Source organism: Puma concolor, chromosome E1, assembly GCF_028749965.1.
Source record: "Puma concolor isolate L17-30 chromosome E1, mPumCon1.1.hap2, whole genome shotgun sequence".
NCBI classification, from domain to species: Eukaryota; Metazoa; Chordata; class Mammalia; order Carnivora; family Felidae; genus Puma; species Puma concolor.
The window spans coordinates 40,627,178-40,642,300 of record NC_141680.1 but is presented as its reverse complement, the minus strand read 5'-3'; the positions used below and the strand labels follow the sequence as shown (position 1 = coordinate 40,642,300).

Here is a 15,123-nt window from a genome sequence, read left to right as displayed (position 1 = left end):
CAGGATCCAAAAAGATCTTAACAAGTGGCCAAATGTGACATGTTGTAAATCCAGCTCCAAAACCCAGCTTCCAGAGTCCAAAAATGGAGGATGTATGCATGGAGGAAAGAAGGGGAAAGGGAAAGGAAAAAGGAAAGGAGGAAAAGATTTGGAGGGCTTTTTCTATCACAAGGTAAATTGATGCAAATAAGGCTGCCAAGTTTAGTGTGTAAATAAGAAAAGTGATAACCTGCCACTTTACTTTTTAGTTGTTTGGTCTGGGTTCAATTTTTCTTTTTTTTCTAAGCAGGCTTCATACCCTGCACAGAGCCCAACGTGGGGCTTGAACTCATGTGAGATCAAGACCTGAGCTGAGCTGAAGAGCCACCCAGGTGTCCCAAGGCTGGGTTCAATTTTTAAATGAACATGAACTTGTTCACTCAGAGGGAACTGAAAAATTCAAAATCCTTGCTTTTGAGGAACAAGTGTAAGCTCTCTGAATGTTTACCATGAAGAAGATTTGAGATAGCCACAGCAATCTAACTATTCAAGAGACTATGAGGAACAGGAAGAATTGATCTTTTTTCATCACCCTGGAAGGCAAACCAAGAACCAATGGGTTCGAGTTACAAAAAGTTAGATTTTATCATTGAGGAAGGATTTTCTAACATTTAGGGAAAAAATGAAAAGTTGAGGCAGAAGCTGGACTTCATTTGTCTGGAATGTTGTCAAGGGGAAATCATGTATTAGCGGTCAGACTAGATGACCTCTAAGGTCTTTTCAACTAGGTTTTATTCATTTAGACACCAGGCACCAAGTATCCTACCCTAGAATCTCATTTTTAAAGTTGCCACTTACCGCATGTGGAAGAGAGAACACAGAACAAAGAGGGATGAAAAACATACATTGTGCTCATACACAAATAAAAGAGAAAATGGTGTGTTTCTCCATTTTTGATACTACACTTGATCTTAGCCAAAAGGCCGAGAAGCGATGTGTTTCTCCATTTTTGAAAATGCTTTTCTTTTTCTAATCTTTTAATATCTACAAGCAGAACTATTCAATGCTTCCCAATAAATCTAATAAATTGAAGCAGAAGTTCAAAAATTAACAGCCACAATAGTTTATTTACAATTGAACTCTTTATAAGATATTTACAAGACAACCAATTTTACACATCAGAAATGGTATCAAAAGTATGAATTACAACACAGACAACAATATGAAATGGGCATAAAACAAAGCTGAAGTGGACAGACAAGCAGTTTCTCTTTTTAATTTATTAACACTAGCTTAAACGTTGTTAAAGAAAGAAACAAAGAACTATGTTTTAGGAGAATTGCAGGGCCGTAGTTGAAGATTGAATTTCACAGTGTTGTATCCCATGTAGGGAAAAAATAAGACTAATTTTCCCCCCACACTCTAACACACTGTAATTTCGCTCTTGGAACTTTGCTAATCTACTCTCCAACCTCCTCAACAAACCTCAACACATCCAAATCAAAGGAGAACTGATCTAGAAGAGGGGACAATAAAATAAGCAGTCCTAGGTATAGGGAGAACCAAGGAAATAGAATCCACTTAAGTCTGGCCAGATAGCACCTCATGGATTCCTCTTAGTCTAGCTCAATTTCAGAACCTGGGAGTTCCCTGGGTAGGGCACAAACATAAAAGGTTAAATTTGCTAACCCATATCCAAATTAGGAATCCGACAAATGCTGAAAATCAGGAAGAAACAGAGGAATCAAGGAACAACGTAAAGAGACACTGATTGGTCTTTTTTCTTCTTGGGCACATCATAAAGGAACATAACATAGATCAGAGTAGGAAAGCCAAACAGCTTGCCATATTAAAATGATGGAGAACAAAGAAAATCTGGCCCAGTTTTTCTAGAAATCTCCTTCCTCCCCTTAAGGTGTGAGATGAGAGCCCCTAGTGGAACAAGTCCTATTTCTCTCTATACTCTTGCTGCAATGAAGTTCACAGCAGGTTCCCTTGTGGAGAGCCCACTCTCCTAAGCAGATGGAGTTACAAATGAAAGCCCATAGCCACACACACACACAGAAGGAGAAATAAAAGCAGCAAGATCATCCAAGAATACTACATGTGCTGCCGGAATAACTCCCTTAAAAGTCAAACTCAGGGAGCACAGATCAACATCTCACAAAAATCTTTAGCAGTGGGAGGCCCCTGAGGAACTTTTCTTTTCTTCCCACAATGGTATCCCCATTCTCTCATGCTCCACTGATGGGCCGGCCACACACCCTACATACCTTGGCTTCTCCTCTAAAAGTGCTAATAATCTGGGGACATATTCTCTTCAAGGATAAAAGCCCCTACCTTCTAGGAGATTAGACCCCTACTTGTTTTCACACAATAGTCATGAAGACTAAAGAAAGGCAATTCCTATATATTTAAGACCAGAGGTCTTGGCTCTATTTTCCTTCCAGATAGTTACAGGGATCTTACACTGAGACCAAAGTGGCCTGGAGTGCTGTCCTGAAATTTTTTAACAAAATGGGGGGAAGGGGGACCAAGATGATACACATACAAATCTATTTTTACAAAGTGAATGGAGAAGCTCATTAGGTACATCTGTTTGTTTCAAGATGTAGACATTTGCCAGCCAAAGGAAGCACATATTTCCACATACCCCCCCCACCCTCCCTAAATCTCTATCCCACCACCAAGAGCTCAGCTAAAAGAATAAAGCCCAACTAAGGAATACTTGAGAAGTGATGTGACACAAGGACATCTGTACAGGTTCTGGCATGCCATCCTCAGATGCCAATAGCTTTTGTTTAGAGCCATAACTTGACCAAAACTAACCATCCCCATTCTTTTTTCTGAATATTTTTTTTGAGGGGTGGGGGAAGAAATTCAGTTACCCATTAACTTACAAAATAATCATAGCCAAATATCCCTTCCCACATGGCTGTATCACAGAATAGTTTTAAGAGAACAACTGTTTTTTCAGACGTGTATCTGCCAACTCTTGAATCTCTTTTCTACCCTGTGAAGATGACTTGCTTCATCACTTCACTTTTTATTCCTCATCTGGTCCTTAAGCTCCTGGTGAGGTTGGTTGTTTGTTTGTTTTGTTTTCGGGTAAACATCACTATACTCAGAACTATAAGGAAGGGTACACCAGGGCGTGAAGAGTGCCATGCAGGCACAGCTCTAAAGGCAGGGGTTGCTTCATCTTCCACAAGTCGAACGAAAAGAGCCCTTTTGCCCCTTTAACATAGGCAAGTGTATAGAAGCAGACCCCTGAGGCTTCTAAATCTGCCATCCTATAGATTTAGCTTGAGAGCTCATATTCCCAAAAAGGGAAAAGAAATCCCAATCATCCTCCATAATTCACAATTAGCCCAATGGAAGAGTTTTTGTGAAATCAGAGTGATGAAAACAAAACCAAGATCAAGGGACTATGGAAGGGCATTATCAGCGAATGATAACATACATGAGGACATAGGTCACATATACAGGTCTCTGCCATTCTCTGGGAATGGCATGCTACAACTATCTGAAGACAGAAGGTTCTTGCCAGCCCAGCTATTTCCTACACGTCCGGTGAGGTGTTTGCTTCTTCTGGATCTCCAACCTGCATCGGCTACGCTCATCCAACCAGGGCAGCTCAAAATTCCTGGCAAAAAAAAAGGATAAGGAAATCAACTTGCAAGACTAGAAGGGATTCAGTGTGGACATGAGATTAACTCTAAAAAAGAGTTATATGCCCCTTACCACTCCTAATTCTGACTCCCAAGTTCCAAGTTTGGATGGTCTTTCCTGCCTCAAAGCCAGAGAAACAGTTTGCTATTAAAATGACTGAATAATCTACTTCTAACTCAAAAAGCAATCCTCCTAATTACCACTGCCAAAAAACCATGGCTATCCCTAAGCCACCTGTTCTGCCTTAGATCTAGGCTTTCATGAGGTCTAAAAAGGAGGTGGAGTGCAGGCTACCTGACAGGGGAGGGGGGGGGGAAAAAAAACCTTTGTACTTACTGCGGAGTTAATTTGGGTAATGGTCGTCCAAATGCTACAACAGGCAAGAAGGGGGTAATCATCAAACTTTCAACTATGGAAGAAAGCCAAATGGGACCTCGTTAGTGACATAGAGGGGAAATGTCTAGCAACTACACCTGCTCCAAAATGCTGTTCGCTCATTCACAGCAAGTTGTACCCTGGAGCCTTGCACCCTTTTCCTTCTTTGAAAACCCTATTCTCTTACATAGACAGAACTTACCGTCATCTGGCTCAGGGAAAAATGAGGTAACCTCAGGCTCAGATTCCTGAATTCCTTTCTTTTTATACATTCTGAGCTGCAGTCGTTGTAAAATTCTTTGTTCCCTGATCCTCTGAATATCCCATCTGGGAAAAACAAAACAGACAAACAAAACAAACAAACAAACAAACAAACCCAATATTACTGAAAACCTGCTCTATAAAAGCAACTAACACAATCCAGACACCGGTGAGACCCGTGCTGACTCTTCTTAATGGGGTGGGCAGGGTGGGGGTGGTAAAGTGAACTGTCTACCGGTTCAGGAAAGACTTGTGTCGGTCTAGCAGTCCGAATCATGTGTTGGTGTTCCACAGAGAGTGGAACTGAAGAAGGGTGTACACAAAGAAAAAGAAGCCAAACACCTTTACTTACGACAACTACCACTTCAAACTAAGATACTCAACCAATTGGGATGCCAGTAATTTAAGGGTGTTAAGGGCTCCAGGACTTTTCACAGCATGGATGAGAGAGGTCAGGGTCCTAGGGCTCAGGTGTTCCAGGACGAGTACCTCTAGCCTCACCTTTTCCTTCTCTTCTCATCCAGCTCCAGTTTTGCATGCCGCTTCGAAAACACACTGTCATCCAGGTTCTGTGTAAAGAACAGCAGCTAATAAAGTATTTATCACCACGTGACACATGGGTATAGCACTCATCTCCAGCTTCCAGGAATGTAAAATCTTTTCCCTGCAGGTCCCACCTGAGTCTGTGAGTTCTATGGATGTCATGGGAACCTCCTGGTAACAGAATCAACAAAACACATATGCTTCTCCCCACACCCACCCTTTTAGACTGTCCACATTTCAAAATTATTTTCTTAACTTTCCAAGGTGAAAACCACATCAAACTGAAACAACCCTTGAGACTGCCATAAACCCTTCCTACCTCCATACTTTGCAAGAGTCTGTTTTAAGAGTCAAATGAGTTTGGAATATATGATTTTGTTGCTGAGTGGTACATGCTAATTTTTCTACTTAACGTAAAATCTCATTTTGTTTTGAGCACTCCCTAGCTACTTATTTTTGAATAAATCATTTTACCACTCTGAAACTCAGTTTTCTATTCTATATAAACAAAAGAGTTGGATTAGATATAATCACTCAAGTTCCCTTCTGGCTTTAGAGTTATTTAACCCATCCATCCAGTTACTATAACACATTCAAGTTAAAGCTCCATTCCTACTCTGTCCCTCACTCCCCTCCACTGACAGGTCTTGGGTACCTACCTCCAAAAGGTCTGAAGGATTTGGGTCCCTTAGAGGCTCTACTGAGTGGTCCCTCCAAGAAGGAACTGAAAAAAAAAAAAAAGAAAGAAAAAGAAAGGGAGGAGGGGTGGAACCACCCTTAAATCCAAGGTCACACAACCCTCCTACTATTCACTAGGACCAGAGGTCTCTCCCCAGATAAGACCAAGTTACCAAGTGATAGGAATCCATTCTATGGCCTCGCTTGAAGCCATATTCAGTGTCCTTGCTATGGTATAAAAAGAACCTAAAATGCCAGTGCAGCAGTCTGCCAAACACAGGATCACAAAAAACCCTAAGCCAATACCTGACAATTCATATAATGGATGCTATTGCAGTTCCTGAAAAACAACTGAAATTTGTAGTCATTTTGAAGTCTATAGTGTAATCACACACCAAGGAATCTCACTCTCCCACATCCAACTGACAGGGAACGCAGCTCCCACCATCCACCATCCCCCCAACCCCCACCCCAGGCCCAGCCAGCACAATTCCTATTCTACTCACCAGCCAAGACTGAAGTTTCTCCTGCAACACTTGATGGCATCAGACACCCTAAATAATGCAGGAAAGAAGAATCATCTCAGTGTAAAAAGAAAAAAAGCCCATACCCAAAATGGAGGAAAGGATCATCACTGAAGTTCTCACTAGGAAGCCATTTTGGTTTTTTTGAGTTGTTCTTTTGAGAATTTCTCTCTGGGGGAGGGGAAGAGGGAAAAACAGACAAAAGAAAAGAAAATAAGCCCACCACTTTTTTTTTTACACTGAGACGACTTCTTTTCTTCATTATTTAGGGTGGTTTCCCTGCAACAGTTGATGGCCAAGGATATCAAACCTTAAACTCAGAACATGGCAGGTGAGTAAAAGTTGACCCTATTTTTCAAATAAAAGATCAGTGTTCTCAAAACTTACATATGTAGTCTTCTGAAACAGCTCCCTCCTCCCTCCAAACAAACTACCTTGCTGGTCCAGCCTGAACAACATGCACAAAGACTTTGGCTTCCTTAGAACAAGCCATTGAGCTTCCTCTTGAGATAGGGGCATCAAGAATAAGGATTCACACGTTTATTCACAACTCAGGCTCCTCAAAGGGCTGGGATCCCCCCAATCAGACTCTTTCTGTACTGCTATGCCCACAATCTCAGAGGTGTTTGGAATTTTCTGTACTAGGACAGATAGGGTTTTCAAAACAGCCAGTCAAACAGAACAGCTCTGGACCAAGCCATTTCCCAATCCCGGATGGGAAGTTGCTTCACGGTTTCTCTTAAGTTGTTACACAGCATTGCCATGGCAGCAAGGTTAACCATTAAGGATGAACCTGTTCAACTGACTGAACCAACAAAAAACCTGAACCTAGATCAGGATCCTGGTCTATCTCATGTACTCAAGTGTGAGGCCTAATGTATTTTAGATAATTAAGAAGAGTAATCTATCTTCCCCACTTAATTTTGTCACCAGAACAGCCAAACAAAGCCTGGAGAATGCTCTTGTCTTATTGGAATGGATTCCCATCCCCATCCCTGCTAGGGTAAGACCCAGTGGTAGAAACTTGGGGCTGTGGCTCTATTCAAGAAGGCTTCCCCCACCATCACCCCGGAGTACCCATAGTGACTGTCAGACTAACATTACACAATTGAAGGCACATTGCAGTTAACTGGTTGATGTAGGATATAAGGGAGCATCTCTGTGTGGAAGCCATAAAGAAAAAAAGGGAATGAAGACCAAGGTCCCACACCCCACACCCTCCCCAAGCAGCTCAGATATCCCAAGATAGTCCTTATTGTTTGAAAAATAGTTTGTAGACCATTTTATTTAAATATATGAACAACCAATGGGCTACTGCAATCCAAGTAAACTCTTCACATTTAGAACCTTTGTGAAGTATAGTAAGATAAAGTAAGACTGTTGGTCTTTGGCAGATTCCTCCTGCCCCCCAGACCGGGACATAGAGATACAGATAAATGTTTATATAGTTAAAGAGCGGAGGCCCAGGTGAAATTCCCCACCCCAAGCTGGCTCCCCAACCCAAAAATTACCATTGGCCCCTGAGAACACCCAAAGACCACCCTCCCAGGTTTCACACAATATCAATTGCAGGAACAGTCGTGCATGGCAAAGTATAAGTTCTATGCATTTCACAGCACAGAAAACCCTTCTTTCAGAGGGCATGCAAGTTGCCGGAGATTACACCCCCAAGTCTGGTGCTCTTGTGATGAGCAACTTACTGGCAAACACATCTCCCAGTGTTGTAAGCAGGCAAATACATTGAGCACATTTTGCTGTAATTCCATCTATTTGCAATGCCTGCACAGTGTCTGTCTCTGGCTGTTAACTTACTCATTCTTGACAGAACTCTGCTTTATTGATTGCACTTTTTTAAAAATGCCAAAGGCATTTTCACACTTGTTAGCTTGACCGCCACCACTAGGGTATAAGAGCAAGTGTTCTCTATGCCTTACTTGCTACAGTCTCCTCCTTCTTTGGAGAGGATTCCCGTAATGGTAACGGTGATGGGGGAGGCTGGTGCCAACGACACAAATACATTTCTGTGGTGGAAAGGTACGGCAAATCTTCTATCTCACTTGAGAAGGCTTTCTCCTTGGGATGGGTGCTGGGTCCCTTCTGGGGAGTGGAGAGTCTTGGCGGGGTGTCCACTGAAGACCGGGGCTTTTCTGGAGTTTCTTGGCTCCTCAATTCACGTTTACAAACAGTTTCAGATAAGGAACCACAGGGTTCCTCTTTAATGGGAGAGTGCTTAGGAGTTTTTGTTTTGACTTTTGAAAATTCAGGAGCCAGCTTTTTAACAGGAATCTTTCTTTCTGTACTTCCAAATGGGGATTTCCTATTAGATAGGGAAGAAAACATTATAAAATGTATTGATTCTTGAATAAAATCTGAATTGATTACATTTTGGGGCAAGAGAACAAACTAGTTCAGGTATCTAAATATCTAAACATCTGGTTCAGTTGGCAACCATGAGCAGGAACAGCCTCATGCTTACCACTATATATGACAGGCCCTCCGTAAGTCTTTATTGAACAACTGAGTTTCCATAAACCTCTAATAGTATCTTATTGCCTACTAAACTTAAAAAGAGTCTTATTTTATTCAAGACCCTTTCGCTAACATCAGGTGCCACTACTCTGTGACTTATTTCGAAAATTCCTGTTGGGGCGCCTGGGTGGCTCAGTCAGTTGAGCATCCGACTTTGGCTCAGGTCATGATCTCACAGTTTGTGGTTTTGAGCCCCGCATCGGGCTCTGTGCTGACAGCTTAGAGCCTGGAGCCTGCTTCAAATTCTGTCTCCCTCTCTCTCTGTTCCTCCCCCGCTCATGCTCTGTCTCTCTCTCCTTCAAAAATAAATAAAAATATTTAAAAAAAAAATTTTTTTTTTTTAAAGAAAATTCCTGTCAACCAGAGACCGGTCTCTTATTTTTTCCATCAATTCTATACCATGTTAATTACGATCTGTTTCGTTTTTCTTGCTATCTACCAGCTTTCTTTCTCCCACCATCTCCTCCCCCAAATCCCCATTCCTAGAATGCCGTCTCATTTCCTGCTTACCAACCTAAATTCTATACTTCTTTTTCAAGATCCATCTCGCCCTAAAAGTTTTGCTATTTTACCTTAGAATAATCTTTAATGTCTCCGAATCTCACAAAACTTACTTTGTGTCACTGTTGTCTACCTTCACATTTTATTGCAGCTGAATTCCAAGTTTGCCAAATTTATGCCACCTTTACAGCTAGACTGACTAATCTCTTTGGGTCCAAGGACAGTTAGATCTTACTTTTTTGTCCACCAGTGTACCTAACACAATGAAGGAATGATTTAACACTTCCTAACTTGATGTCAACTGCTATAGTTTTCTTTAAGAAACTCAGCTGCCACATTTGTTGCCCATTCTCTTTGTGATATACTCTGCATTCGGTAATTACTACTGTGACCACAATGTTCCTAAAAGATTTTTATAGCCTACAAGAATGTTTCAAGATAGTTTCTCAGCATGGAAGACTTCTTAATTCAGGATATGGCTGCATTAAAACTAATTCCTAAATCTCAATCCCCTACTCTCAGTCACTGGAAACAAGTGTCCTCATCATGTCCAGACAGTGTAACAAAGTTATCAGCACACCTTTTGTGTCCCTTTCCACTCCGCCCACAAGAGAAAGGCTTGGGAGGCAGAGTCTGGGATGTCTCGGAAAGCTCCGGCTGGCACTCCAGTTTAATTTTCTCGGATAGCTCCGTTTCCTCTCTCTCTTCAGTTTCATAGCCCTGAAACAGCTTGTGCCTTTCTTTCTCGTTATCCTTCTTTACCAGCTGCATCCGCCTTTCCATACGTTCAATCCGAGCAAGGAGCTAAAAGAGAGAGTGCCAAAATGCAGACTTAACACACAAAAAATTACACCCAGGTACTTAGCACCGTTTAGGCATCAGTATGATCTTCTGCCTTTTTCCATGGACCATAGCAATTTAACTTATTTTTAATAGGCAGACATTAACTGGAAAAGTTTTCCTTAAACACAGTAGAGAAGAAAAGGTACTCTGCTTAATTTTAGGGCTAACCTAGTTGAGGAGAGGCATGGGGGAATTTGTAGTTCATTCTTTTGAAAGAAGATCCTCTTTTCTGGGAGGGGCCACAACATGGCATGGTCTCTGCTACTGCTAACCATGTGGCTCCAAGTCAGTTTGGGAGTTTCCAGAATTAACCCTATGCTCTTTTAGGAGGCCCTAAGTTTCTCCAAATCCTATCCTCTCTCCTTTCACTCCAAAATGCTATACACAAGGGCAGAGTCCAAAGAATATATTGAGAAGGAATTAAAAGCTCACAGTCCCAGTGCCATGAGGGATTTGAAAGTGGCGTACAGGGCATTTAAACAATGAATACTCAATTTGGAAGAATTATAATAGAAACCAGTGCCCATAATCCCATCAATCAGAAATATGCTTATTTCTTTACATTTGAGATACCAGAAAAAAATCTACCTATTTATCTAAATATTAACTAAAACAAAGTCTTTTAACTCTAATTAAAGAGAGAACTACATAATCAAACAGAAAATAGAAGTCTATTACCATTGGAAACTTCATATTAAATGTTCTGAGAAAAGGTGCCAACTATGCTCTTTAAACACTATAGTAAGAATTTTATTTGGGTAGACAGTGATATTAATGTTATCTTCATTATATCTACTTAGCTGCAGAGATTTTAGTAGAGGCCAAACAACAACTGGAATAAGAGAAACAAGCTTAAGCAATGCTAAGACTGCAATACACAACAGAAACAGTGAATGCCAAGTTCAGACTGATACTCTATCCTTAACTCACCCCACTTTTACTGCCTAGGAAAGTCTGCAAAGGGGCCATTACCTCAGGAACTGAGCATAAACCTCCACAATCAGCAGGGGGGCTCCCCCCCCACCCCCCGCCCCAGTCAGCCATACTCTCATTTCATCTCCTTCTGTTCTGATTCCCGGCCTTAACATTACTCAACCATGGTTTGTGGGTGACATTTCCTTGATTTCTTCTTCTTCACTGGTCCTTCTCTTCGCCCCACTCACCCCCCCCCATGTAAGGATATGATGTGTTGTAATTACAGTACCATCGCACCCCTAGACTGCAGTACAGTAGCTAAGCAGGGCCACCTCCATGTTGAGTAACTTCCACAAATCGACACTATGAGATATTTTAATGAGACCTGCCCCAGCTCCCATTCCACCTTGCAGAATGCATTCTCCAATAAAACAGCCCCTGCTTGATGCGATTCATTTGTAAAGCAAACAAAATGAAGAGCCCTCTGCTCCCTTGCTCAGCCCTTGGCGCACACAACGCCAGAGAGAGAGAGAGAGAGAGAGAGAGAGAGAGAGAGAGAGGGAGAGAAAGAGACAGAGAGACAGACTGCTGCAGCCTGAACACAACAATTGTAGAAACCATGTTTATTTTTAGGCAGCTGTAAGGTATGCTAGCACAGTAATACCCCCCCCACACACACACACAGTTTTCCTGATATCTGAAAGAATTTGTTTTAATGCATAGGGAGCTCTTGACTACTGCTGCAGTGAAAACAAGCCTATATAGTCGTGCTCCTCAGAAGTACAAAGAAATAATAAATTACTGCCCTACTATCTTAAGATTCTAAAATAGGGATTTTTTTTTTAGAGGGGGTCTACTTTATACATTTAATAAACTTACTTTCCGCTGATGCCTTAAAATCTACCGGCCTCTAAACACAATGCTTATACAAGGGAGCTAGTCAGTGGGTCATGTTTTATAACTCAGATTCCCATTAAAAACTGTCTGAAATCAAAGGCGGTCAGTCTCTTCATATCATTGAAGAAAACTAAAATAGGATTCCACTGTGAAATCACCTCTGCCTGTCTGCCAGTGAAAAGGCCTACTGCCCTCCTGTCAGAAGATGCTCCAGCAGTGCAACAGCTGCTATGTCCCTCTCCTCTCAAAATGCATCTCTAAAGCAAAAGCTCCTTCAATTAACCCCTTCCATAAAGCCACCACATATGCATTCCCACCTTTGCATTTTCAACCCCTCACAAATCAGATCTTTTCCCACTCTAAACGTCTTTCCCACAAGTCTGGGGCTGTCATTTTAAATTAACCCTTTGGCACCTGAAACCTCCCCTCCCCCTCCCCCTGGGAGGTTGCCCTTTAACCCTTCCCTCCGACCCAACGTGTCTGTGAGCTTGGCTCCCAGGGACTCGACACTTAAGCTACTCCTTTGCTGGTGGCCAGCCTCCTTACCCCTAACCAAGGGATACCTTAACCTCCTACAGCCCCCTTCCCCCGAGCATGCGCACAACTCGCTCTTCATCCTGAACGCCGATTAACCCCTCCCGTACCGTGTCTCTCTCTGACTTCAGCTCCTCGATCTCCTTTTCCTTGGCCTGCAGCTGCTGCTGCTGCTGTTCGATGAGGTCCAATTGCAGCAGAAGGATCTGTTTGAGGCAGGCGGCCTGACTGGAGGCTCCCGAGCCGCCGCCACCCCCGAGAGGGCTCTTCCTCATACTCTTCCATCTGCCCTCGCTAGCCGCCAGGGTCCCGGCGGTGGCGGTGGGCGCGAGGGGTGGCGGCCCCGGCAGAGGTAGTGGTGGGGGTCCCGCCGGGTCCGAGGCGGTGGCAGCTGGGGGAGCCGCCCCACCCTTGTCCCCAGCCCAGGGCGTAGGCTCTTTGGCCGCCGCCACGAGAGAGCCCGTCTGAATGGGCAGCACCGCCTGATACTTGGGTCGGGGGCTGCAGCCGGCTCCCGCGGCCGCTGGCTCCCCCCCAATGCCGGCTTGTTTGGTGGCCGGGGGCGGACAGGGCAAGGGCACCGAGCCGCCCCAGCTCTCTTCCTGCTGCCCAGGGGCCGCCCCGGCCGGGAGTAACAAGCCCCGGCCCTTGCCGCCGCAGCCGGCCGGGGAGGGCGCGGGGCTCCCGCCCTGGGAGGAGGCCAGCGGGGGCCCCGGCTCCTTGAGCTTACGGTGCCGGGGGAGGAAGTGGGCTTCGGCCGCCCCGGGCTCGTCCTCGGGCCCGCCCAGCGCCGCAGCCCGCTCGTAGTCCAGTCGCTGCTCAGGGTTGCCGCCGGCAGGGGCCGCGGCCGCCTTGAACACTGCGGATCTCATGGTCATAGTGGTCCGGAGCAGCGTCGGGGACCGAGACGGAGGAGGGGGTGGGGAAGGGGCGAGGTGTGGGGGGTCGAGGACGGAGGAGGGGGAGGGGAGTTTGGCGGGCTCGCCTCAGCAGCGCGGCAGCAGGCCTCGGCTAGCGCGGCTCCTCCGGGGCCCGGGCGCCATCCCGCCGGCGTGTGGAGAAGTGGAGGCCGCGGCTGAGGCCCGCCGCCGGCCCATGGGGGCCTCGCCGCCGCCTCTGCTGCCGCCGCCGCCGCCTTCGCCTCAGAGGCAGGAGCTCGCACCCAGCCGCCCCCGAGCTCATCCCCGGAGCTCGCTTCGGCCCCCCCTGGCCCGGCCGGGCCCGCCTCGTCTCCCCACCCCACACCCCCCCTTCCCCGCCCCGGCCCCCCGCCCCGGAGCTCGCCTCAGCCGCCCCGAGCCTCCATTTTCCCCCCGCTCCTCCTCAGGAGGGGGTGGGAGGGATGGGTCCGCCCAAAGCCCTCCTACTGCGGGAGGGGGGTCTGTCGCCTCCCCCGGGGGTCTCCGCGGCTCGGGGTCCCCCTCCCCCACAGTCACCCCCGGCGCCTCAGCGTTTCCCTTTAAAAAAACGGAGCCGCTCGCAGCCGCCACCGCCGCAGCCGCCGCCGACCGGAGGGCGCATGCGCCAGGCGGGGAGCGGGCGGGAGCGAACCGGGAGCTAGAGGAGGGAGGCGGGCCGCGCTATTGTGAAAGGGGCCGCCGCTGCCTCGAGGGGGGCGGGGAGGGGGCCGCGGAGGCCCTGGGCGCTGGGGGCCGGCGAGGGGAGGCCAGGGATGAGGGGCGAGGACCCAGGAGCCCGCGGAGGAGCGAGGCGAAGGTGGGCTGCGGAGGGAGGGGGTTACTCGGGGGAGGGTCGGGGGAGGGAAGAAAAGGCGAGGGCGGCTTTGGGAAGATGGGGAATGCGGAGGTTCCCCGGGAAAAGGGAACGCGAGAGAATGGAGCGGAGAGGAGGGCAGGGGGTTTCAGGAGCAGACGCGCCCTTCGAGGCAGTGTACGGAGCGCTCCACGTACCCGGCCTGCGCTGGGCGGCCCCTTCCCCGGGCACCTTGGCAGCCGGCCCGGCCCTCGCCGGAGGGGCCCCGCGGCCCCCGCAGCAGCACCGCACGCCTCCTGGACCAGAGTCAGGATTCGGGCTCCTGTCTGAGCCTGTGGGTGTTTCCTGGGGGTAGAATTCTAACCCCTCCACCCCTTCCACTCCCCAGCAGCCCCACTCTGGTCTGGGAGAGAATGAAGTTCTTTGTCTCTAAGGGATTCAGACCAGAAACTGAGGGACCTCTGGTTCCCAGAGGGAGGAAAATCCATGATGTCTGCTGCCTAGGGAGTTCTTGCCACAACCTCCCTAGAATGAAGTATTGCCAACTACCAACAGTTCTTTCCCAATGGCCATCTCCCCAGTCTTCTTAAGTCACTTCTAGCATCTGCTGGAGGTTCACGAAGGGTCGAAGCAAAAAGGAAATCTCGGAAGGGATTTTTATCTTTTTTTTAAGTTTATTTATTTTATTTTATTTTAGTAGTTTCCACACCCAATGTGGGGATTGAACTCACCATCCCAAGATCAAGATTCACTTTCTCCTCGGCCAGAGCCAGCCAGCCCCAGGGATTTCTGTCCTTACTGGGAATAGGAATACTTTGCATATTCTCTTATGTGGAACACTTCTTCCTATCTCTCAGTGTTCAGTGTGTGTGTGTGTGTGTGTATTTGTGTGTCTCACTTTCCATGCAACTTAGGCAACAAGTCTTCAGTTCCTCGTGGAAAAACTTTTAAGTAGTTTTAATTGATTGTTTTTCTGTTGAGGTGTATTTTTTTTTCAATCCATATGAAGATTGGAGATGACTAACATTCTTTGGCCTGATGTGAAAACCTCTAATTAGAACTATGTCTTGGCCTTGTGGGCCCAAAGCATGAAGCACTGAAAATTTTAAACAAGTGGGTGTGCATGTGTTAAGATGCCAAGGAGCCCCAGCCCTCTTCC

General features: G+C 46.2%; 1 protein-coding gene and 1 pseudogene across 2 annotated transcripts; both read right to left on the bottom strand.

Annotated features, from left to right (window-relative positions):
* Nucleotides 1-820: 820 nt before the first annotated feature.
* Nucleotides 821-974, bottom strand: LOC112854220 (U2 spliceosomal RNA; annotated as a pseudogene).
* Nucleotides 975-1,086: 112 nt separating this feature from the next.
* MSL1 (MSL complex subunit 1) lies at nucleotides 1,087-13,486 on the bottom strand. 2 transcript variants are annotated; one of them, XM_025917531.2, is made up of 9 exons: nucleotides 12,362-13,486; nucleotides 9,643-9,866; nucleotides 7,967-8,349; nucleotides 6,015-6,062; nucleotides 5,490-5,554; nucleotides 4,789-4,856; nucleotides 4,229-4,353; nucleotides 3,988-4,060; nucleotides 1,087-3,625 (listed from the first exon to the last, which is right to left on the bottom strand). In XM_025917531.2, exons 1-9 carry the CDS (start codon nucleotides 13,127-13,129, stop codon nucleotides 3,535-3,537), a joined length of 1,845 nt encoding a protein of 614 aa, XP_025773316.1. In that variant the 5' UTR covers nucleotides 13,130-13,486; the 3' UTR covers nucleotides 1,087-3,534. The 2 variants fall into 2 exon arrangements, with proteins under 2 accessions (XP_025773316.1, XP_086543358.1); XM_086687232.1 differs by lacking the exon at nucleotides 6,015-6,062.
* Nucleotides 13,487-15,123: the final 1,637 nt, after the last annotated feature.

What these genes read in the sequence shown, in the direction of transcription:
- MSL1 (XM_025917531.2), bottom strand. Translation starts at nt 13,129, where the DNA reads ATGACCATGAGATCCGCAGTGTTCAAGGCGGCCGCGGCCCCTGCCGGC. An exon ending in TGAAGTCAGAGAGAGACACG is followed by an intron (nt 9,867 to 12,361) that starts GTACGGGAGGGG and finishes TCTCTCTTTTAG; the next exon opens with CTCCTTGCTCGGATTGAACG. An exon ending in ATCCTTCAGACCTTTTGGAG is followed by an intron (nt 4,857 to 5,489) that starts GTAGGTACCCAA and finishes TTCTTTACACAG; the next exon opens with AACCTGGATGACAGTGTGTT.